The 26,320-nt window shown below is 35.8% G+C and overlaps 1 protein-coding gene across 2 annotated transcripts; it reads left to right on the plus strand.

The window, feature by feature from the left end:
• On the plus strand, positions 1 to 25,593 carry LOC138692084 (zinc finger protein ZFP2-like). Of its 2 annotated transcripts, none has more exons than XM_069815006.1 (5): positions 1 to 130; positions 3,000 to 3,097; positions 8,286 to 8,390; positions 13,662 to 13,744; positions 18,883 to 25,593. In XM_069815006.1, the coding sequence occupies exons 2-5, from the start codon at positions 3,005 to 3,007 to the stop codon at positions 20,201 to 20,203; spliced, it is 1,602 nt and encodes a 533-aa protein (XP_069671107.1). In that variant the 5' UTR covers positions 1 to 130; positions 3,000 to 3,004; the 3' UTR covers positions 20,204 to 25,593. The 2 variants fall into 2 exon arrangements, with proteins under 2 accessions (XP_069671107.1, XP_069671106.1); XM_069815005.1 differs by having other exon boundaries at positions 8,253 to 8,390; positions 18,883 to 25,592.
• Positions 25,594 to 26,320: the final 727 nt, after the last annotated feature.

A 26,320-nucleotide genomic window follows, 5' to 3' on the forward strand; every position in this document is an offset into this window, starting at 1 on the left:
TATAAACATAGCGCACTCTTAATGTAAAGAAGAACCAAGGTGGAAGGTGTTTGAAAAATTACTGAATATTGTGCAGTATTGTATAGTGTGTCTGTAATTATTTAACCGAGGAACTTCGAGCGTGTAAAAGGTAATATTTTTATGAATTATGATGATTGAGAGTAGTGGGATAATACGTTTTAATCAGTGATAGCAGCAAATTTAGTAACAATAGCACTGGAAACAATGGTATGAATGTGTAAGTGGGTGGGATAAGCGTTTGGAAATAATTTAATTGAAACTTGTGTCAGTAATCTTTCACGGCAACAGTAATTTAACAGAATTCGTTCCATGACAGTGGAGAGACTTCTCTTCCTATTGCAGCATCCGCATAGTGTATTGCTGTAGAGAGAATAAATTAACGTGACAGATATCGATAGCTAAATACGGCAGGCCTATATATGACGTGTCATGTATATGTATATGGCTGTTTAGTTTATCTTACCAGGAACGAGATTATACAGGCGTCAGGTATATTCTTGTCATAGTCTTCTATGTGATACACGTATCACACAGCATGCTTATATCGAGTTATAAAAAGTTATAGAATATTGTAATACACATGGCCAATATTTCAAAGTTGAAATACAGGCAAGTGAGTACCGGTATGTATTTCATTTTTGCATAAATCATATTACTGTTTTCTTCATATCACAAAAACTTGCATAAATGTTTCTCTGTAATGGGAGTAAGTTGCGACTGAACTAGTGCTGAGCCTGTCCTTTGTAAACACCTTCAAAATTTCACAGCAATTAAAGCTGTCTCCATAATAATACCAACTTAACATTGGTGACATTACGAAAGTTACACGTTAATGTATAATACTGGCAACAAAAAAAAAAAGAAGAAGAAAAACCGGACCGACCCTTGTAGCTGATTTTAGAGTCACAGATTCAAATTTTGCTACTCACAAAACACATTCATCTTGTATAGTTAATTGTAACAATGAAATTTATTGCACTTGTTCGATTCTTACCGTCTTTTGTTTCCTTCAGTGCCTCATACTTATAGGCGAAAAAACTTTGAGAGTTTTATTTTCATCTGGCATCAATATTACATTTCTACCTCTATTCGGCAAAGATAACTGCGTATTTTTACATTAAATAGCAGTACATACCTCTGGCTTCACTATCCATATTGAAATTACCACAGTTTGACACAATACAGAGCACAGGATTCTTTTGTATCAGCTACAAGGGTCGGTCCGGTTTTTTTTGCCACTGATGTACATTCATGCTATGCCATGTACATTCATGCTATGCCATGTACATTCATGCTATGCCATGCTTATACGAATGTGACAGTTTAGGTTAGGTTAGTTTACACTTTTTTTTGTCCCTTACATATACGAATCTATGGCAGGTTAGCGTAATTTAGTTTAGGCTTTAATTATGCCTTGCATATACTCTGGGCAAAGGCAGGTGGTTTTTTGTGTTGTTTTGTGATGTCAGTACCGGTGTAGTGTAATGGAATTTCTCTTTCGAAATCATCGGAACAAATTCAGTGCTAGTTTTATCCAAGGTGCAGACAAATATTACTTCAACAATATTTGAAATAAAGATCCAGAATGTTCTCTTCCGATTAATCAGATATTTCTTTACAAGAACGCTACCAAACATAGGTATGATCCGTTTACCTGCTTGGTTTCTACTGGAGTTATGCATAGCGAGACAGAAAATCGACTAATTCGGCGGTTTCTTAATAATATGCTGTGAATTATAGCAACACTAAATTAAGAGCAGCTTCCCTCATGGATTTTTATATATAGCAAGAGTAACTTTACGATTACAAGATAATGCAAGTAGAACAAGGGAACACGCGGAATACATGACAAGAATAAAGACCATAAGGAAAGTGCATTGAAATCAGAAGAAGACAAGAGAATATTTGGAATACATGAAGAGGACAATGAAACCAAGGACAGTGTATAGTAACACCACAGTCTAGTATATACAGTCACGAAGCTCAATGCGTAGTAAATATGCATCCATAGATAGTTGCTGGCCACTAGGATCGCTACTATCGCCTCATTACAGACAATGCGAAATGGTACTGGCACAGTCTATTGTTCCTAGTACCCTCAAAACTCAAGCTTCGTGACTGTATATACTAGACTGTGGTAAAACGGAGAAGAAGGGAAACACAAGTAGAGTAAGTGGAATACAAAGATAAGCGTTCACTACATCGTATCGCACTCATTGGACGAATCGCACGGATCGGAAAAAGACTATCTTTGCTGTAATTGTTATTTCCGCGTTCACTACATCGTATCGGACGCAACGCCTCGCGGCAAATCAGTCCACGTTTCTCGGATGGGCAACTTTTCCGATGCGTGCGATCATGGCCTTCTTTAATAAATCAATTTTAATTGGTCAACTGTTACTATTATGTTGTGCCATGTTCAGTGTCGCGCCAAAATGGCAGACGGAAAACTTATTTCGCGTGTAGAAAATAGCGAAGAATGATATATTTTGAGGCGTTCCCATTACAGTAATCAAGTCGTTTCTTACAGATATATTATGTAACCAATATCTCTTTCTTTTCTTCCTCTTCAATTAAGACACATGAAGCAATTACAAATTCTTATTCGCTAACAGACGTAATTAATAGACCTAACCTCAACTCCTCTGTTTTCAGCAATGTCAATATCGTACGACGTCATGTTTCAAACAGCTGATAGGGGAATCTGATGAGGCGATGCCGTTACAGTGAACGCACTGCACTTAAAATATCTGTTGCATGCGATTCGTACGAGGAGTGCGATACGATGACAGGAAAAGAAGAAACATTGAGAACAAGGGGAAATACAATCGGAATAAGAGGAATAAAAGAATATGGGAGGGATTGCATTTTTATGCGATGATGATTTCCCAATTACCCCTCCCTCTGTACTTAGTTTGGAGAAAGGCGTAGCTGCATGTGATAGCAATAAATTATTCATTTTGTTATCCTTCTTTCAGTTGCGATGGATGTGATCAAGACGGAACCAGAGTTCGACCCATTGGCCATAGAATCCTCTGATATCTCTAGTATAGACCAGGGAAATGTTTTATCAGATGTAAGTATTGCACATCTATCATTATCTGTCATCCATCGTACATTATTATGAATATTCAAAAGCGTGAACAGTAGAATTATTATGCAAACGAAGTGGTTTTCACTATATTATGTGATACAACTGAATAATTAGCAAAGATTTCGATACGAATGTGAATATATAGATTTATTCATTGATTATAGTTCACGTTAACACTTTGTTTGTTAAAAACATAAAATTGTTTAGCCACACGTTAAAAAGTGTTAAAAGTTTTTAAAAAAGGTATATACCTAGGACGGACGGCCCGTTTCGATGTGATGTTACGTCTTCATCAGTGTCTCCTGAACTACTGGTGATCTTCAATTCTGCGATGTGCATTTGTCGGTTGTAGGGATGGGGGCCGTCTGTCCAAGGTATATACCGTTTTTTTTTTTAATTTTAACACTTTTTAACGTGTGACTAAACAATTCTATGTTCTGTAATATAGTGCTTACAGTTGCTTTGCAGCTAGAATAAGGAACATTTCCAATTCTCATGTTAAAGATTTAAAAATCATACGTTAATGCATCTAATATATAGAATGTCTCAGAAGAAATGTTAAATACTTTAGGATAATGTGGTTTGGGTTAATTTACATCGTGTTAAACTGATACACCTATGTCCGAAATGTAACAGTTCGGAAGTTATTGATGAGGGAACTTCTAAGTGACGAGGGGCATTATAGACGTATTTCTGCATTTTACAACATTGTGATATGATATGTTATTGAAAATACTGCATCCTGTGTTATTCCGTTACGTTTATGTGATAATAGAATACAAACTCAGTAAGAAATTAATATAATTACACAAGACAAATTACTCAGGTTGTTTTTGTTATGGATTCCATGAATTGTTAATTCATACCAGCTACCAGTTCTCTTTCCATCCTCAATGAAACACTTGGTATCTTGCTAGTTTTAGATAACATCTGGTAAACACGGGAAAATACACAGCTAGAGGAACCCTTCTATTTGGAAAACGTCGTCTGTATTCCCTCACAGCAGCCAATTACAGAATCCATAAGCAATAAATATGTCTGCATATTCACTTTTCGAATGCACGAATTAAATATCAAGTGAACGTGTATTCAGTTATGTGTGTTGCACTGGCGTTGTGGTTCTCACACGCTACTTTGTGTAAAATATACAGCATAATACCTCGAATATAGTACATGCAACCGGAAAATGTTCCAGTGTTTCTCACCAACCATTACAGTCCGGTTCAGCTTACTTCATAGTCTCAGGGTGAAACCTAACCATTTTTCCCCTATTACTACGTATGCTAGTGGATTGTGGTGATTTTGTTGTTTGAGGGTTGAATTTTCTTTTGCCAACTTCGTTTCGAATTTCGATACTAACAAATACTACAAATGGTAGTGATTTTGTAACTGTCGGTACTGGGGTGCCATGAAATTAAAATTGTACTAGATTTCTGGAAGCTAGTGAAATTTGAACTTACTAATAATTAATTAATATCAGTATTAATATTAATACATACTAGTTATTTCATGTGTTGCGTTGTGGTTACAATTCAAGGCTATAGTCAGGTAAGTGTAAAAAAATATAACATACTTGGATATCATAATGCAGGTGGGCAATCGATAGAAATACTATTTCACATTTTACTGAATTTATTTCGTGTTTAGATTTGTATTACAGTATTGTCAAAGAGAGAAAAAAGCATGGCAGCGACTTCACCAAGAAAGCGTAAAGCATACTGCGAGAGTTGGGATAACTTCCCCTAGTGGCGTTCTGTTCTTTCAGATTTAACCGAAAGAAGATAATGCAGAAGTAATTATGCTCACGAAGACAGCATTTATAACTAGAATAGCAAAATTATTAGGAATAATTATTCTTAAGCATACATTTCATGGTAGTATTCGGTTTTCGGAGTTAGTATTAATAATTTCATGTGGTCAAACAAAATACATTTTTAGGTTAGGTCTCGTGAATTAGTTGTTTGGTCAAACCAATGAATTTCATATTACCAGACAAAATACCTAACACATTGATCCCTTTCTCGTATAGTCTGTCCACACCTGTAGAGTAACAGTCAGCGCGTCTGGCTGTGAAACCAGGTGGCCCGGGTTCGAATCCCGGTCGGGACAAGTTACCTGGTTGAGGTTTTTTCCGGGGTTTTCCCTCAACCCAATATGAGCAATTGCTGGGTAACTTTCGATGTTGGACCCCGGACTCATTTCACCGGCATTATCACCACCTCATTCAGACGCTAAATAACCTAAGCTGTTGATAAAGCGTCGTAAAATAACCTACTAAAATAAAAATAGAATCGTATAGTTTTCCTACGAAAACATGTAACAAATTATTGAACTATTTAGAATTACCTTCCAACATAAAGGTAAAGTACGGTAAGTAAATAAGTCATTCGGTACGTAGGGTCGTGATTCTGCTTCATATAGTGATATCTGGTACCAGTTGGCAACACTGACAGGACGGGAATATTTGCTATTTAGGAACTGTTCTTACGTGACCCTCACTATAGACTTTGGACATACATATATCAGATTAAATATTTTTCACCAACCATTAGACTTTGGACATAGGTACAGCAGGTTAAATCGATGTACATTGACCCAAACTACATTATCCTGAAGTATTTTACGTTGTTCCTGAGACTTCCTGTGTACAGAGAATTATTACAATAGCCTGCATTAATATACAGGGTGTAACAATTTTAATGTTTAGAATTTCTGGAACATGTTCCCTGACACGTTCTACGTCGATTAAACCTAACATACCTATATCCAAAGTTCTATAGGTTTGGAGTATTTGTACCCCAAAGTTACATTTTTGAGTTTAATTTTATCGCTGAATACTGAAAGAAGTAACACCAGTTTCCGAAAGTGACATGTCTATGTCATTATTTTTATTAGTACCATATTACATTTTAATATCAACTACTTGTGAGTATGAAAGAAGCAGTGCAAAGTTGAAAAAAAAATGTCCTTAAGATTCCAAACACTGTACTTCTTGAAATTTGCCAATAGGCACGTGAAAATACCTGTGCACTAGGAATCCTACGATTTGGGAACCGTGCTTGATATGCCAAAACAGCTGCTGTTGCATTGCCATCACACAGTCCATACACATGAACTATGTCGGCGTATTCCTGATGTGTGTACACAAAAGGCGTGTTTTAATGGTCCAAACTCAATAAAAAGACTAGTCACAATACGGTTTATTTTTCTCACAACTGTTATTTTAAACTGTTGTCTGTTTCGTTTCCTTGGAAACCTAAACAATTTTAATTTAATTTCTCTTAAAAGTAAAATTTCCTTCATTCACTGCGTTTCAAATGTTTCTTATGTATCTCTACTTAGTAATGCCATAAAATAGGCCTTGTATAAACGGTATAACGCTTGGAGCTGCAAGAAGTTCTATTTTTTCCAGCTCTGTTATCTCTGTAACCTCTCAATTTCGGATATAGGTATGTTAGGTTTAATCAACGTAGAATGTGTCAGGGAACATGTTTCAGAAATTCTAAACATTAAAGTTGTTACACCCTGTATATTTTTAACATTACAATGCAGTATGGTGGGTAACATTTAATAATGTATGGAATATACATATATTTGCAGTCGTTTAAGTGTCTTCTATACTAAAGTCTTGTATTTCACGTGTAATACCCAACATGTGTGAGGCTATTTGTCAAGTTTTGAAAGGAAACTAAAGCTATGAACTTTTTTTTATTCCTATGGGCCCATTTTTATTATTCTTATGGTAATGTTTTAACCTGGGGCTCTGGTTAAATTGTATCGTTCTTAAGCTATATGAGTGAAGATCGGCAGATAGGCGCTACTCAGTGACGGTTCCTCAGGGGAGGGAAGGGAGGAAGATTCGATAATTTTTTAAGTTCACAGCTATGAGAAAACCTCGGTTGATCGAGTTTTAAACGACGCGCGCTCATGTGCTGCTAGAAAACTGTGAGAAAGATGCGAGATTGTCTGTGTGGAGGAAAGGCAATCCATTCCTCCTTTACTGCAGTTAACACACATAGACAACAGCGCGCCAGCGGCCAGAGAAAGAAGCAGAGTTTTAAAGCAAGTAAATGAACGGAGAGGGAGGAGATCCTCCTCTGAATCAGCGCATGGGCGGGAAATAGAAACCGACTGGTCGTGCAGCAAGCTCGCTACCGCTGCCATCTAACGATGCTGCATTCAACCAGACTAGTCATCTAGGAGAAGACACAATAAAAACAATTTTAACGCAAAGCTATGAAAGACACCATATAAACTTTTTTTTTTTAATTATAAATCAAAATATATTATTCATTGCACTTTATATAGGCTATATTCATGGTTTGAAACTTACGAGGATATCGGAAAGTTGAAGTTAGATTTATATAAAACAAAGAGGAAGTAGTTCTACGTTAGTATCGCATATCTTTTTGGCCTCTGAAATTCATTTCCATTCATTGTCTACTAGACAGGACAACAGCCAAGTTGTCAGTTTTGTACAAATATATTTGAAATTGGAGGTACTGTAAACTGCATTATTTTTAACATAAAAAATTAATCGGCCACCGGCAGCTTTGAACAATAATGGTAATATGACTTTACAAGAACTGATATTCTTCAAAAGCATGTGATACTGAACTTGTAAAATGTACATGTGGCAACACAGACCACGTGGGTCGGTGCAGTGTTCTCTCTTTCCTAACAGATTGTTTCCCATTCCCATTTACGTAAAACAGTTCCGATGACGTGTTAGTAGCTGGTCTCTTCCAACACGTATGATGCTGTAGTGTGCGTGAAAAATGCTGCGAGGTTGTGAATTTCCTTGTAATTGTTAATTTGCGCAATTATTCAACAATGAATGGAATTGAGAACATATTATATTTTGGACAATTTAGGAAACTCAGTTTACAAAAACAGATTATTGCTATACAAAAGGGAAGGCCAACCCCAACACTACCTGGTCTTACATGTATGCATGTAGGCTAATTTGTAGCATGTTTCATTCAAGGTGTCATTTTGCGCTGTTAACTTCTTTCCTCCTCTTAAGAAATATGCAGGAGCCGCCACTGGCGCTACTGCTGATGATTCCTTTAGAAGAGAGACTAGTAATACAACAAGCAATAATGAGTAACGGATCTGTGATGTCTATATTTTCCAGGAAGGGAATTTATTGATTCCATACGATTTTCAGACAACAGCAGAGAGCACGGATCACAGCTATTCTCCCAATTGTGAAGTAAAAATTGAAGAAACTCCAGATACAATTGCATTTCCTGTGGTGAAATGTGAGTCTGAGGTGAGTGAAATTTGTGTTCTCAGCTCTCTTGATGTTAAGTTCGTGTTATTTTGCTACAAACATCATGTTTGCAAATTCTACTCGGAATGCTTTGCCATTCATGCCACATGCATATTTTTGCCGTAGTTTTAACTCTTCAACCCAGCATTTAAAAGTCTCGGTGCTAAGCTCTGAAGCAGTATATAACCCAGGGGATCTCGTGTGGACATTAATTACACTAGTATTTGCGCGGGGTTGAATGTGACCACATTACGTATTTTAACGTTTTTTCACGTACTGTACATTAACGGATATATCAATATTAATGGCCGTGTGCACCATTCTCGATCATCTAGCCCGTTTATTAGCAATCACGGAAACACGGTTAATTCTTGACAGTGATCAAGTTACAGATGTGGTGCACCGACATTTTTCCTCGATACGCTCACTTGAGAAGAATCATGTGAGCGCTAGGTTACCGCGTATAAAACAGCGAACGAACGCACTCTGTCAATTATCGCTTCATTTTTGTTTGTCGGACTGCTTTCAAACATCCTCGCAGTTTTCAAATAACAAGTTTCAATAATCATGGAAGAAAAAAAGAAAAGAGCACCTAACTTCTCACTGTTCGAAGTGGGAACTCTTTTAGAACTCGTCAGCAATTATGCATCCATATTACAGAATAAAAGTACTGACGGAAGTTCTCTAAGAGAAAAGCAGGCTACCTGGTTGGATTTAACCTCACAATTCACATGAGTTATACGTGTTTACATAATTCCACATAATTTGAAACGTAATTTATGCAGTGGTTATTTCATATTATTGATAATAATTGGAAAAATTTCAGTATACGGATACCTCACTGACATTTATCTTGAAATAGGCTACTAAAAAGAGCAGATTGGTATGTGTTTGTCGAATGCTCATCATCTTGCTTACGAAAAGACACATTTCAGTGCCAATAATTTATTTGGGAAAATTTCAGTATACGGATACCTCGCTAACATTTATTTTAAAATAAAAAAAAAGCATTTCGTCTGTGTATGTCGAATACGCATCATCGTGCATACGAAAACGAAGTTTTTAGTGCCAATTTATTTTGTGTGCACAAGGTTGGAATTTTGGAGTAAGAGGGAAAGGAGAGTATCCTTGTTCTGAAATTTATCCATTTATTTTGTGTTCACAAGGTTGGGATTTTGGAGTAAGAGGGAAAGGAAGGTATCCGTGTAATTTCTCTTAATTCAAGCGTAAATAGCCTAATTGTCCAAAACGTCATGTAGGTCCTAATAGTTTCAAACGGCAAATCAATAGCTAATAAGTGATAATTTCGCATTCTACAAAATGGTCATTTAGTTTTGCTATATTATTACCGGCATATAATAATTACTTTATTATTACGTTAACAACATTGGACAGTTAGGCCTAAATAATATTTTGTCCTCAAGTAAAGTCCCGATCTTCCAAAGCAGAAACATGTATAAAACATTAGTCTATTTTGAGAAAAAAGAACATTTTTATTATTCATCTACAAACTTACTCTTTTTACAATAACACCAATTCTGTTATTTCCGCAGAGATTTGCGTGTTCAAGATACATCATTTCATCTTCAATTCCATCAAGGACGTCAAATCGTGCCGCCATTTTGGTTTTCTCGACTTGACTATGGTCAATTCAAGATAATCGGTCCCACACCCGTGATCAAATTTGATCATCATCAACTCGCTTGTTTAACTTTGATCGAGATTGATACGCCGCAAATTGGCGTTGAAGATGGTCAAGTGCCGACTTAACCATGGTCAAATTTAAATCGAGAATGGTGCACACGGGCATAAATGTTTTTATTATGTTAAGGGATAATTATTTCTTATAGTTTATACATTAAGTTATCTTCAAAACATACATTGACCACAGATCTTCTACACTTTCTTCTGAATCACTGTTTAAATTTCCTGTAGCTTCAATTTGAATTTCTCTATGTTGCAGTGCATTTACTGTAGCCTTTTCTATTTCATCTTCACTGCTTCCACTAACTAATTGTGTGGTGTTAGAGTAAATGGAGACAAGTCATAAAAATGATTAAATATTGTATTTTTCTCTCTCTCTATATATACACTTTACATTCCTCAGTGTGAAGGTGACGAACAGTTATTAAAAGGTAAATTGACAAATAGAAACTCTATCAGAAATAAAGTAGATTCAATCAAAACTATAGATACTGAACGAAACTACCTACTAAGAGATAGGCATCAGCAAAGACTAAATTTTCCTAAAATTAGAAACACTTATTATTAATTAAATTAGATAAGCAGACAGGTTTTGTAAATAAGATAGAATTACGTCAAAGTTTTAAAATAATAAAAATTGAAAATAGAGAATTAAGGTAGTTATTAATGTATTCCGATAGCTATATTACTCTTACTTAGTAAAGGTTCAGAAGATAATTTTGACTTTATAAATTGCTTTACTAATATGTTTTAATTTCAATAATACTGCATTTATAATAAATTTAGTAGGCATTATAATAGTAATGAATTGATAATGAGTACATGAGACACAATTATGAAACTAAATTGAGGTTGATTATGTAAGCAAATTGTGTTTGTGTTTAAGCGGGTATGTGATAGTCTTCATTGAAGTTACGCAAACGTTTCTGCTGACAAGGAAATATTGTAAGAAATAAAGATTAACCTACATATAGAATGTATCGAGTCAGCTAATTCAGGTTCATGACTTACATTATGTCGACATCTGATCACATTTTTTTGGAATAATAAGTTATTATGTAAAGTAAGAACTAAATAATTACAATTAAATTGTGAAAAGGGCAGATAAATAAGGTTTAATGTCTTAATGGTTATCATTATTGGTTTAAACATGCACTAAAACCAGACGTAAGTGCAAGTTTGAACCAATAAATTATTGAGATTTGCGTTAAAAAAAATAAGTCTAGGAAATTGTATATTTAGTATGTAGAACTACATTTGTTTATAGATCTTTTGTTATATTATTAAGTTTTGTACTTGTGAACTATATCAATAAATCAATAAATCATTCCTCAGTGATATAGTGTTAAAAATTTGTGTAATCAAGATATATAAAATATTTTTTTACAAACTTTAGTGCTCAGTTTATCGGTGCTTCTGCTAAGCAGCCTTCTAATCCAGATCTCCACATCATAGAGTATTTTTGACTGGACTAGTGCTTTATAGATATAATGAAAGTTCTTAGTTCTGTTATTCGGCCATTTATTTAACCCTTAAGTACTATGGACTCTCTACTAGACCACTCCTTGTTCTCCCCGTTCTTTAGTTATCATATCTTCAAGCGAATTTCTCCGTTGCTTTGTCTACCTTTTAGTTCAGACGAGACCTGCGTCACGAGAAGGTCAAGCGTGTTATCTCAATTTCTTCTCAAGTGATATTCAGTTCATTTTGTTTGAAGAGGTCTCACAGATGTACTATATTAGTTGCGTGCGTGTATTTCACATGTTTTTGTTATTTCTTTTAATTTTTCGGATTGCTTTGTGGCATAACTGTCATCTCTACATGTAAACAAGGCGGAAAAAACAGGACCTTCTAGACAACGTGGTTTCCATGTTTGAAGAGAAAAAACAAATATCCATGCTCTTGATGTGGCATTCCTATTTGCTTGGAGTGCTCCATAAAAATTTGTGTGAGGCGTTTGAAGTGAGATTCAGTGGTCGTATCAGAGGGTGCAGTATTATAAAAAGTATTGTGCTCTTTAATGTAAACAACTGAGATTGAAAACTATGTTTTTTATACAGTAAATATTTTCCGTTCCAGAAAACTGAACAATAATTGAAGAAAATATTTCATTGAAATATTGAAATTTAGTAAATATTAGCATTATATTCTGAATTATTATTTTCACATTATAAAATCATGATAATCGTTTAATACGTTTAAAAATGAAAATATTGGGATAAACAGCAAGTCATTACTGCATTTTTTGTTATTCCTATTGTTTGTAACTGTTTTCGACTATTTAAATTTTCCACGATTTAAATTTACATATTGTATTATTCTGTGGTCATATATCAATGGTGAGTATCCTGTACATTTTATTTTTATTTTAGTAGGTTATTTTACGACGTTTTATCAACAGCTTAGGTTATTTAGCGTCTGAATGAGATGAAGGTGATAATGCTGGTGAAATGAGTCCGGGGTCCAGCACCGAAAGTTACCCAGCATTTGCTCATCTTGGGTTGAGGGAAAACCCCGGAAAAAACCTCAACCAGGTAACTTGCCCCGACCGGGAATCGAACCCGGGTCACCTGGTTTCGCGGCCAGACGCGCTGACCGTTAGTCCACAGATGTATACTGTACATAATAAATTCTTAATTTATAAATACAGGGTGATTCAAAAGTCTCTTGACATTTTATGGAAAACGGCATGCAATTGCAAAAGTTCCTGTACTTCTGAAACATACTATACCAAAGGCTACATTTAGTGCATTTCAATGCGGTTGCTCCCTACGTCTAGGCAGAGCTTCCATCTTTCTTCCGTAGATCGGAACATTTTGTTCAGCATAGCATGCGTGATCCCATCTGCTGCTGTCGTAATTCCTATAGGGTGTCGACCCGTAATCGATACACCTTAGACTCAATGAACCCCAGGCGAAAAAGTCTAAGGGCATCAGGTCTGGAGAGCGGGACGATCAAATTCTCGGTGAGTTACGACGTGTCCACCTATTGGGAAAGTGTTCATTGAGGTATTCTCTTACAATTGAGGCAAAATGGGGTGGTGCGCCATCTTGCTGGAAAACAACAGTGTCTGTTATTCCATCCTGTTTCAGCTGGGGTCCCAAGAAGTGTTGTAGCATGTCAAGGTAGATATTCCCTGTAATTGTTCGCTCAGAGAACATGAACGGTCCTTCGTCACTGAACAGCACAATGTTCATCAGGTTTTTCCGTGTGATGGCATCCTGTATGGCTTGCACTGTTATGTGGTGTTGTAGCCAGTCTCCTTGAACGCTCCTCATCTGCAAAATTGCCAGTTCGTTGGAATTTGTTTACCAGATCTCTGATAGCTTGCCTGCTAGGCCCTGGTTTCCCGAATCTTCTCTCGAAATCTTGCTGGACCTGTTCGTAGGTCATTCCACGTAGTCGAGCTGAAACGTCTGCTATTCATTCTTGTATGGTGAGCATTCTTTCCAATCATATATAAAAGAAATCCGTCCATTAGCGATATCAGGAAAATGTCAAAAGACTTTTGAATCACCCTGCCTTCATACTGCCTGCATTAATCTCTGTTATATTTTTTACTTCCAGCGAGAGACATTTGACATGGTTGCTGAAGGAGAGGACAATAAGCTGGAAGTAACAAAGCAGGAATACAAGAACTCAGCAGAGAGGTAAGTTCTGTCAGTTTCCCTTCAGTTTGTGCTTGGTTTTCTGGTTCAGATAAATCATTTTTAGGATATTTAATTGTTATATACCGTAGTTACAAATTATTAGACGATTTCAGAAGGCCATATTTTCACCAGTATTGAACATAAATACATGATCTTACCACCATTTGAAAGACGTACGTTTTGAAGTTTTATACTGATCTTAGACGCACACGAGGTGAGCCCCACGTGCAGACGTCCAGGCAGTGATCCCGGTCTTGCCAAATCTCTCAAGTATGCCTTAGGTACCTCCACATGCCAATGTGGAGTTGCTCCATCTTGTTGGAAAATTTATCCCTGTTCCGTGAGTATCTTTTAACTATCCCGGAGAGTTGGAATTTCCGGTTACGGCCGCAGAACTACTGTCTTCCGCTATGCATGCACCTGCTTTTCGCCTGACAGGCAAGCAATGTACACTTATTTGTACTTACCCAGCTCATATTTTATGCTCAAAATGTCACCTGTTGACTGTTACGCATTGCTGACACCTTCTTATAAAATTACTAGCCGTACCCGTGCGCTTCGCTGCACCCGTTAGAAATAAATATAAAGTAATTATATAATTAAAATAGGACGTTTGATCCAGGGAACATTCGTGTTTGATAGAAGGATAAATCGTTTAATATGTTACTTATTTTAAATTTAATTAAAAAATTAAAATGCAATCATTTTGATCCACAGACCACTCATTTGGTCATAAAAATTAGTTTAGGAAATACAGGAAACGAATGTACAGAATAGCCTATCAAGTTTTCTGTGCATAAGAATCTATTTTAATCTTACCTGTCCTCGATTCACTCAGAAGTTACTGTAATAACATTATAGTATTATGTTCATCTAGAGAAACTACACTTTCCAATGGTGAATTAATAATTAATTATACAAATCGGTTATTTAACCTTCTGATATTACTTCATAGAAACGCAGAAACATTATCTGTAGGCTATCTTTCATAGCTTTCGATTGTTGCTGTCCAAGGCCCCTTATAGACGAAGTCATTTGTTTTTTATTTGAATACACCGCCTTAGATGGCAGTTATTTTAATTTTAAAACTCATTTATCTCATTAAATATCAGTCCTATCAAAATTTTTCAAAGAATAAAACTTATCGGAAATGATTTTTAAAGAAATTTTTATTATGTAACATTTTTCATAAAAATCAATAATAAGCGAGATATTTCGATTTATTTAATTCAGGCCCCCTTATAACCCCCCTTTTAAATAATGTATTTTGAATGCCATATAGCCTATAATCTAAGTTACAACGAACTTAATTTATATTCCAATTTTCATCGAAATCCGTTCAGCCATTATCGCGTGAAAAGGTAACAAACATACAGACAGATAGACAGACAGACAGACAGACAGACATACAAACAAAAATTTCAAAAAAGCGATTTTCGGTTTCAGGGTGGTTAATTATATATGTTAGGACCAATTATTTTTGGAAAATCGAAAATTACCAGAAAAATTTCGGCTACAGATTTATTATTAGTATAGATTATAAACTTTCATAAGTTTATCAGCACTGATTGACTCCATTTCAGCTCTTATGTAGTCTTTTACGATCATCTATTGAACTTATTTCTTTGAATTTTTTAGCTAGATTTTTTTTTTATTGCTTTTACACAAGGTAATGGGTCTGTTTCAAAATATCTGTCGGAACTTACGTCGGTTTTTCGCACAACATTTTCTTATTTTATGTAATTATTATAAATATACACACGCTCACGTAATGGAAATGACTTTGGAAGTAAACACTTCACACAACAATCACTAACTGTGCACAAAGTCGCCCTCGGTAGTGTGGTCGGTATAGCGCTGGCCTTCTGTGCTCGAGATTGCGAGTTCGATCCAGGCCCAGGTCGGTGGCATGTGCTTAAATGCGACAGGCTTATGTCAGTAGATTTACTGGCATGTAAAAAAACTCCTGCAGGACAAAATTCTGGCATATCAGCTGCACTGATATGACCTCGGTAGTTGCGAGCGTCGTTAAATAAACCATAATCTTTTAACTAACTTCACAGAAATAATTAAGCACAGCTCAGAAACTAAGGAACATTGGAGTATACATCCACCCCTTACAGCAGCCAGTCTAGCATTGAGACCACCAACCGAGAACTGCGTCATCAGCGTATTAGTCACAAGGTCATCTGGGAGCGGCAAGCGGCAACTCTCCAGTACAGTTAAAAGATATTCCTTATATATGTTGACTAGATATGTTTCTGAACTGTAGCTGTCCTACCATCAGTAATCATAATGTGAATCAGCTGGTATTCTCTGATGTCTGGAGCCAATTTTGGGGTAATTTTTATTCAGTTTGCACATTTGAAGGTTAATTGCATGCAACTAAGTGTGTTTTTCTCCGCTCCACCCATCCTTCATCATATGATAACGCAGAATTCCTGCACGGAAATATCATATGTACTTCGGTACATCATAATAATAAGTGTTGCTTGTTAAACTAACTTAAAATTAACAAATAAATAAACTTTGAATTTATTTTTAGAAGGGAAAATAGGTAGCAAGAGCTTAAGGTACATATTTACACTTGGGAGAAAAATTTGCAATTTTTATCCAATGTTTTTAACTTTTTTTCCCTGATTACTATATGCTAAATGAAGAATTAAAAAAAAAATAAACACCTCAAATGTTTTTGGTGGCAGGCAGGCAATTTTTTTGAAGTGAAAACAGAGATTTGTTTGTTTTAGTCCTTGGTCCACATTTTTATGTTAGAACAAAAATTTTTTCACTGTCTTACTCCTAAAGGAACACAGAATAAGCTGTGAATACAGTTTTTCCTTATCTTATTCCATTAAAGAAACAGTCATTTTATTTTATGAAAATTTCAAACATTAAAATTTTTAGTCTTTGAGTTTTAAATTAATTTTCTTAAAGAGTAGGACAATGTTTGTAGTTTGGTACTTACATATATTAATCCGCTTCATTTTGGTGCTTGAATAATGTAAATACCTCAGTTCTAAGTGCACTTTGTGTTAACATTAGTGTTGTAAAATCCTGTAAAACTGAATATAGAAAGAATCATCATCCGGAGGGATAAAAAATTGTAAAACCAAATACACACAGGTTCCTGACTGTATGAAAAATAATACAGTTAAATTCTACCGCCTGATTCGAATTGTTATTACATGAAAAATATTTAAAATTTAAAGAGTGTGACAGATTGACACTTGCAGAACTGCACTTCCGGTTTAAAGAAATGCTGTTTTCCCTGAATAAAATCTCAGCTAATTAGTTCATGGAGGCAAAACTGATAAATTTTTTAAAATTAGAAACTTCAAGCTTTCAGTTGACACTGATATAAAAACTGAATTTTTTAAGAAAAATTAAAAATGAAGGTGAAATAAGTACCTTATGTAATCGAAATGCATATTGCCTCTATCACTGCAAAACACCTCGAAACACATTTAATTGAGGACATCACCCGAATAAGGACGTATACAGAAAAATATAGTTCTGATATAAACTGATTTCAATGTTTGTAATCTGTCAGGTTGACCATAGTTGCGTCGAAAAACTTTTTCATTACTGTTAAATAGTTTCGAGGATATTTAACATAAAACTATTGAAACTTAAGAGCAAATAGTGTGTTCTGCTATTAGTAAATAAATATAATATGGAACTTTGTATACGCCCTTTTTCCGGCGACAATATGTTTTAGTACTCTTTTTAATTATTCTGATATTCTAGGTGTCTAACTTTGCATGAAAATTAATTATATATGGGAACATCTCGTACTTTATTAATAATTTTGTCTTAAAAAGTAAAATGAAATAAATTCAACAAAATAAAATATACATTTACCATAACATGTTAAATAAAAATATTGAATAATTACACAAGTAGGCCTACAAAATAACATTACATTTTTAGTTTATGGGTTTCTTGTCTTTATGTATTTTTCTTCTTTATACATCATCACTATTGTTGCTAGAGTCATCTTCACCATTGTGTGATGATATCCTGGCTTTATTCAGCATTGAGTTCAGCCAACTTTGGCCATCTTCATCTAAAAACTGTAAGAGATCTCTTCAGTCCTCCGCCTTGGAGGGTTTCAAAGACACTGGGTTCATTTGCGTTGGACTCAAAAAAGTTTCAGCTGCGACACTTCCATTCCCGTCTTCCAAATCTTGAAGGAAACAAATGATGCAGACTATGAGGTTCAAGCTGAAAATACCCCTGATGTCCTGTATTGCAGTTGTTTATACTTTTTCATCATGATTGTATGAGGACGATTTAAGTGTGTACCCGTGTTATCATTGAAGATGTCACCGGAAACCAGTTTATTCTGAACTGTTGTTAATCGTTTCTCTGAAATTTGCAATAGGTTCGATAGAAAGTTTTAACTACATTAATTTTTTTACCTCCATTACAGAAAACTCTGTCTCTCCAAACATTATCCCTATTCTTAGTTTTTAGATTCACTCTTTCAAGGCAAGGAGTAATAAAATGATATCGTTCTAACTTCGAATTCATGTCCCAAAAGCGTTTAAAAATAGAGAGTTGATCGTCCTTTGAAATTTCATGTGTACACATTTACATACATCATCTTTTTAGAGGTGTAAATGACTTCTCTACCATGTCCTTGCCTGTACAATTTGTGTATGACTTGCCACTGTGTCTATTAATTTTTCTTTCTTCGGTTTTCCATTTACTTTTGCTCACAAAGTTCTTTTTTCCCATATTTTCGGTAACGATTCACTGCTGCATCTGACAACCTGAAGCAGGCCTAAACATCGAATACTAGCCTACTACAGTACGGCTTGCAACAGCATGTGATGCCACTGTAGTAGGTGCGTTCACTTGTTCAACGTAAACTCGTAACGTTGTGTCCTGTGTTACGTATTGGAGCTAGACTTACGAAAATTTACTACAGTGTACTATACGCATTCAACTGTCTAATCCCTTGATCATCGGAAAACGGGCGTATTACGATATATATTACGGTATTCGGGTGAAATCAATTATAACATAATGTCAAACCAGTATTAAAAGCTATTTTGTCAAAGATCCGAGCTGTATTGATTATGTTCGCTATTTTGAATGTTACAGCTTTCACTAATAACACATTTTGTTTGCAGCATAATAAACGCTAAAGAGCATCAAATGCTACAAGTGAAAAATACAATTGCGGAATATAATGTCCTGGCGGAGAATTCTTCGTATGAGAGAGTGCACGATTCCAAAATTCACGAACGACTCCTTAAAATAAGGAAGGAAGATTCCCGCAATCATACAGAAACATTTACTAGCACCTGTAATACCAGTGACAAGATGTTACCAACCCTAGACAATCTCAGCACACAATCACTTCCACACACAGATGGCACTGCATTCAAATGCAATCTTTGTGGAACGTATTTCTCCGATAAGCAGCATTTGAACACGCACACACGCGAGCATAACGTCGAAAAGCCACTCACATGCAATATCTGTGGAAAATCTTTCACCAAGGCCGGGAATCTGAAAAACCATATAGAATATCACACGGTCAAAGAGCCTTTGAAATGTGAATTCTGTGAAAAAACGTTCACACGTACTGATTCCCTCAGGGAGCATATTCTAATGCACACCGGAAATGAACCATTCAAATGCGAAGTGTGTTCGAAACGTTTTACCAGATCTAGTAACTTCAAGGAGCATATGCGCAGGCACAGGGGCGAAAAGCCGTTCAAGTGTGATTTCTGTGATGCAGGTTTCGCAGATTCAGGAACCCTTAAATACCATATACGTTCGCATACTGGAGAAAAACCATACAAGTGCGAGAGTTGTGGCAAATGTTTCACGGCAGCAAAGACCCTCAGAGGGCATACAAATAAAAACATGGGGAAATGTTCGGATATTCATGTTCCCAGACCCTATAGGCGCAGACTCACAGAGAAGACATTTAAATGTGATATTTGTGAGAAATATTTCTCAACAGCGCAAAGTCTCGGTGTTCATATGCGTAAACACATTTGCGAGAAGGGATACCAATGCGAGATGTGTGGAAGATGTTTTTCCGAAGCTTTTATTCTCAGTGATCATATTCGCACGCACACTGGAGAAAAGCCGTTTCCTTGTTTAACCTGTGGTAAATGTTTTACAAAATCATCATCCCTTGCGCGCCACGTACGTACGCACACGGGCGTGAAGCCTTTGAAGTGCAATAATTGTGACAAATGTTTTTGGTTTTCGAGTTGTCTCAGGAAGCATATGCGTTCGCACACTGGTGAGAAGCCATTCAAGTGTGATATTTGTGGAAAATGTTTTTCTTTGTCTTCTACGCTGACAGTCCATATACGCACGCACACTGGACATAGACCATTTAAATGCGACGGGTGTGGGAAATGTTTCTCACAGTCAGGAAGTTTAAATATCCATGCGCGTAACCACTGTCCGAAGAAAATTCGGGATAATTGACATGGTTCTGTTATATATATAGAATGTTTCTCAATTCAACAGAAGTTTAAGTGATTGTACAAGGGTCCTAGGTAAGTATTTTGAGATAGGCAACTAGGTGTCTCTGGGTTCAAATTTAAACATTCATTCATAATGTTCTGTTTTTCACTGCAAACCCAGCATTCTCCAGTCTTTCCTATTGTCTGCCTCCCTCTTTGTCTTCACATATGATCCGTAAATCAATGTCGTCCATCATCTGATATCTTCTGTCCTGAATTCTCCCGTTCACCATTCCTTCCGGTGCATCCTTAAGTAGGCAGTTTCTTCTCAGCCAAAGACCCAACCAATTCCTTTTCCTCTTTCTGATCAGTTTCAGCAGCATTCTTTCTTCATCCACTCTTTCCAACACAGCTTTATTTTTTACTTTGTCCATTTCACACGCTCCATTCTCCATATCCACATTTCAAATGCTTCTATTCGCTTCTCTTCACTTCGTCGTAATGTACATGTTTTTGCCCCATACAATGCTACACTACACACAAAGCACTTCACTACTCTTCCTTAGTTCTTTCTCTAGAGCTCCGCAGAAGATACTCCTTTTTCTATTAAAAGCGTGCTTTGCCATTGCTATTCTCCATTTGACTTATTGGCATCAGCTCATGTTACTGCTTATAGTACACCCTAATTGTTTGAAGATGTCCACTTGCTTTACTGCCTCTTTGTAATTCGCAAGTTTATCTTCTTTACCTGTCGACCTGATTGGCGAGTTGGTATAGCGTTGGCCTTCTATGCCCAAGGTTGCGGGTTCGATCCCGGGCCAGGTCGATGGCATTTAAGTGTGCTTAAATGTGACAGGCTCATGTCAGATTTACTGGCATGTAAAAGAACTCCTGCGGGACAGAATTCCGGCACATCCGGCGACGCTGATATAACCTCTGCAGTTTTTTTTATTTCATTTTATTCGGTTATTTTACGACGCTGTATCAACATCTAGGTTATTTAACGTCTGAATGAAATGACGGTGATAATGCCGGTGAAATGAGTCCGGGGTCCAGCACCGAAAGTTACCCAGCATTTGCTCGTATTGGGTTGAGGGAAAACCCCGGAAAAAACCTCAACCAGGTAACTTGCCCCGACCGGCATTCGAACCCGTGCCACCTGGTTTCGCGGCCAGACGCGCTGACCGTTACTCCACAGGTGTGGACCCTCTGCAGTTGCGAGCGTCGTTAAATAAAACATAACATTTAGCTTCACTATCATATCCTCTAGTATCATCTTTTGTGCTAACAACGACATATCAGCAGCAAATATTACGCACTTTATTCTTCTTCCTCTAACTATCACTCCTCCTATGTTCTGAAAGCAGTTCTTCACTAAATCCTCCAAGTAGATGTTAAACAGAGTAGTTGATGAAGGGCATTCTTGTACTCCTCTCGCTATTTCACTTCCTTCTGACATTTCTTTTCCTATCCTGACTTTGACTCGTTGCTTCATATAAAGGTTATTGAACAGCCTCCTCTCTTTCCAATCCACTCCAATTTTCTTTAGGATCCCCATCAGTTTATTTAAATCCACTTTGTGAAACACCTTTTCTATATCCACAAATACTAAAGATGTTTATGTTAATTCTTACACACAAAAACAGCACATACTCTTCTCGACATGCTGGGCTAAGATTCTACCAGGATTTGCCACTAGATGCGCATGTGTTAGGATTTATTGCGATATATTGCAAGTATCCGGTAGCAAGTTTGTTCCAGCACGATTCACAATCGATTCTGAACTGCCTGCTCATGCTCAGTAGGTCATTGTGCGTTCCAAGAAGACTTGAACTAATCCTGAATTCCCAGTTTCCTGTTCCAACTTGCTATAGAACGAGTGAAATTGGTTCTCGATTAAGAGCACGAACTGAAAATTGTGAACTGTTGACGCATGCGCAGATGGCTTACTCTGAGGTTAAGGTTAAAATGTTTTGAGGCTAGGCAGATTAAAATTGAAAAATATTCGATCATGTGTGATTTGGAAGGTGATTAATGATATATTTTATTCCTAGACGTACCCGTGCACTCCGCTGCACCCATTAGAAATAAATATAAAGTAATTACATAATTAAAATAGGACGTTTGATCCAGGGAACATTCGTGTTTGATAGAAGGATAAATCGTTTATTATGTTACTTAATTTAAATTGTATTAAAAAATTAAAATGCCATCATTTTGATCCAGAGACCATTCATTTGGTGCAATGACAATTCCTTTAACATGTTTCTTAATTGTTATTACATGCAACCATAGTTTAATGAAGATTGACATATAATTTAGTTTTAATGTGTATACTTTATATTACTTGCTATATGTATCAATTGAATTATGGTAATAACTTAATTTTCATCTTTGTTTTTTACGTCTTCAGTAAATGGCGCTTGGCCCACTATGGTTCCGAACCCTTCAAATAACTTAAATAGTGATATAGCATATATAGTGATATATAATTATATTTCTTTCTTTCGAAAATGTAAGAATTCAGGATCCCCTATGTATCTTTTTTTTTTTAGTAGGTTATTTTACGACGCTTTATCAACATCTAAGATTATTTAGCGTCTGAATGATATGAAGGTGATAATGCCGGTGAAATGAGTCCGGGGTTCAACACCGAAAGTTACCCAGCATTTGCTCATATTGGGTTGAGGGAAAACCCCGGAAAAAACCTCAACCAGATAACTTGTCCCGATCGGGAATCGAACCCTGGCCACCTGGTTTCGCGGCCAGACGCGCTAACCGTTACTCCACAGGTGTCGACCCCTATGTATCATTGCCATGGAATGAATAAATGTGTTTTTTCTTCCTACTCAAAAATTTTATATTTTGCACATAGGAGTTATTGCAGAAACAACAACGCTATAATCTGAGGTGGCGGTGAAAATGTATTGTATTAATATTTTAAAAGTATTGTATATAATTAGTTTTCGATATTACTTTATACAAACACAGAAACATTCTCTGTAGGCTTTGTTTAATAACTTTCTATTATTGTTGTCCAAGGCCCCTTATAGATGAAGTCATTTGTTACCTTTCAATTACAGGCCAATAGGTGGCATCGCTATTTTAATTTTAAAACTCATTTATCTCATTAAATATCAGTCCTGTCAAACTTTTGCTTAGAATAAAACTTATCGGAAATCATTTTTAAAGAAACGTTTGTTATGTAACATTTTTCACGAAAATCAATAATAAGAGAGATATTTCGATTTATATAATTCAAGCCTCCTTATAACCCCCCCCCCCCTTTTAAATAAAATATTTTGAATGTCATATAGCCTAAATTCTAAGTTACAACGAACTTAATTTATATTCCAATTTTCATATAAATTGGTTCAGCCATTATCGCCTGAAAAGGTAACAAACATCCAGACAGACAGATATACAAACAAAAATTTCAAAAAAGCGATTTTCGGTTTCAGGGCGGTTAATTATATATGATGGGACCAATTATTTTTGTAAAATCGAAAATTACCAGAAAAATTTCGGCTACAGATTTAGTATTATTATTATAGATTAAGTTCGGAAGACGAATATAATTTTAGTGTAAGAAGAAACTACGAAGGTCGTGCAAGAACAATTCAAGAAACTTTGCAAGTAAAATCCTGAACTAGTTCTGCAACCATACACATCTGGCGCATGCATCGAAAGAAGTTCGATATTAGTTCGGAACGAGTTCTGAATTGCCTGCTGGAACAAATCTATTGTCTCTATAGTATTTGATTCATTCTAACACTTCAGAATTTTAGAATCCAGTCCATAGCAACAAAGTTCAAGCACTTAGCACTTATTATACTAATTCATATTTATTGCTATTTTGTAAATTAATAACTTTCATATGTGTTTTAATTTAAAAATTACGAAGTAGCGTACCCAAGAGAGTACCTGCATGACAGAGATGAAGGGACAGGAAGAAACTATGTACATATATTTTTTCAAACCACAGATTATATGAATATTTTTGTAACATTGATTTTAATAAGCTGTGTGTTATGGCAGCCCGAAAATAAGGGCAGCTACTCTCATGTCTTTCTATAAGGCCCATTCGTACGAACGCAGAATTAAATCTTGTTAAGACTATTTCCATTGTTACGCGAGGAATTTGCTGTATGGACACGGAATAGTTCATTATAGGGAGCATATTTCCTGAATAAGCTATTCTGTGATTTCATTTTTTTTTAATTGTTATCTAAGGAATAAGTTATAAAATAGCAACAGTTTTAGACATCAGTCTTTATGATAGTGATGATCAGTGTGCGAATTTTAATGAGCTAAAAAATCTTTAAAATTACCCAAAAATGTCACAAAATTACCTGAAATTCCAAAAAAAAATACCTAAAAATAAACAGTGCTATACATCAGAAAAAATCCAACTTAAATTAACAGTTCTCCGGTCTGTCTACTATGGTAATTCCGTATGAAAGTATAAAATTTCCCACACGAATGCAAATTTTCCCACAACCTACAGTATGAGCTACAATTATTAATAAATTAATTAGGCTATAATTAAATGTTTACCTAAAATAAAGAGAAGGATAAATGTATCACTCACCAAATCTCCGCCTTGTCTAGTATAGTGTATTCCAATGGCGGAGATTAAAATGGACGTTGGTCACTTCAAAGGAGAATAGAAAAGAATGTTTTATTCTCGCTGGCAGAGTTAAGACCATAAGACTTCTCTTCCACTCAACCAGTCTTAATCAGTACAATAGTGACATACATATTTAAATTATGAAAATTGACAGTACATTTTTTTTTTTTTTGTGAGTAAATTCATGCATAATGCAAATTTTGAAGATTTCAGAGGTAATGGCATAAATCTATTTAGACTTTTATATGTTTTTTTCTAACTTTAGTGCATATATTAACTTGAATAATAGTGCCTTATTTAAATGTTGCATCGTAGAATCAGCTATTTTCACTGTGTTTGCCTATTGAGAAAAAAAAAATAAAAGAATGCTACCATTGATATGGTTTCGTGACAATCTGCCTGACAACTAGTCTTTGGACTTTCTGCTAAACCCTTCCTTCCTTCCTTCCTTCCTTCCTTCCTTCCTTCCTTCCTTCCTTCCTTCCACTGGAATTTCCAACACTCAAGGAATTAATTAACTCTTTTTGTTAATATACATTTATTTCTGAATGGTTGATCCATTTTTGTTGATTATAAGATTAAATTACCTTAGGGATAACAGCGTAATCTTTTTTGAGAGTTCTTATTGAAAAATGGGTTTGCGACCTTGATGTTGGATTAAGATTTAATTGAATATTAAATTTTGGTATATGAAATTATATTTATTTTTTTGGAATTATTAAAGAGTAGCTTTGAAATAGACATTATTTCTTTTCTTGTAGCTATAGCAGCCATAACTAAAAGAGCTCAAATTCCGTTTTGTTCATGACTTCCTGCTGCTATAGCAGCCCCTACTCCAGTATCTGCTGATTACAAGCCACAGGTCAAAATATTGAAGGAAAGGAAGGCAGAAGCAGCATGCTTGCAAACTGAAATTTAGTATACTTTTGTGTCGAACTGTAAAGCGTTGCTATAGCTTCTGTTAAATCCAGGGGCGTATTTTGCGGGCTACCGGGGCTACCAGCGGTAGCCCACGGAAATTACAAAAGAAAAAGTTTATAATATAACATAATGTAATAATTTTCTATTATTAGTTTTACCATAGTAATTAAAATTAAAGTAATTGTTAGATATATTTTGTGTAATAATAGGGTCAGCGGTAGCCCAAACCCTTTAACCAGTATACGCCACTGGTTAAATCTGCAAGAAAATATCTTTTGTCAAAATGGATTGCGGGATAGGAATTTCTAAAATTGGATGGTGATGCAGTTTATTGTGATTATTGTAACAAACACCTTTTGTATTTTGGGACGTGCGATAGTATTGCGGTTAAGGCGTCACGCTGCAAAGTCGGAAGGTCGCGGGTTCGATTTCCGATGGCCATGGCCGTGCAGAAATGCAAGACTTGTAATTCGACCTCACTTTTGTCCAAATCTCTTCGCTTAAGTTAAGTATGTACCTGTGACTTCTTGTGACGTAGAAAGATCATTTTCTGTCTCCAAGAACGTGCTTCATATAAGCACATGAACT

Source organism: Periplaneta americana, chromosome 16 (assembly GCF_040183065.1).
Source record: "Periplaneta americana isolate PAMFEO1 chromosome 16, P.americana_PAMFEO1_priV1, whole genome shotgun sequence".
Taxonomy (NCBI): domain Eukaryota; kingdom Metazoa; phylum Arthropoda; class Insecta; order Blattodea; family Blattidae; genus Periplaneta; species Periplaneta americana.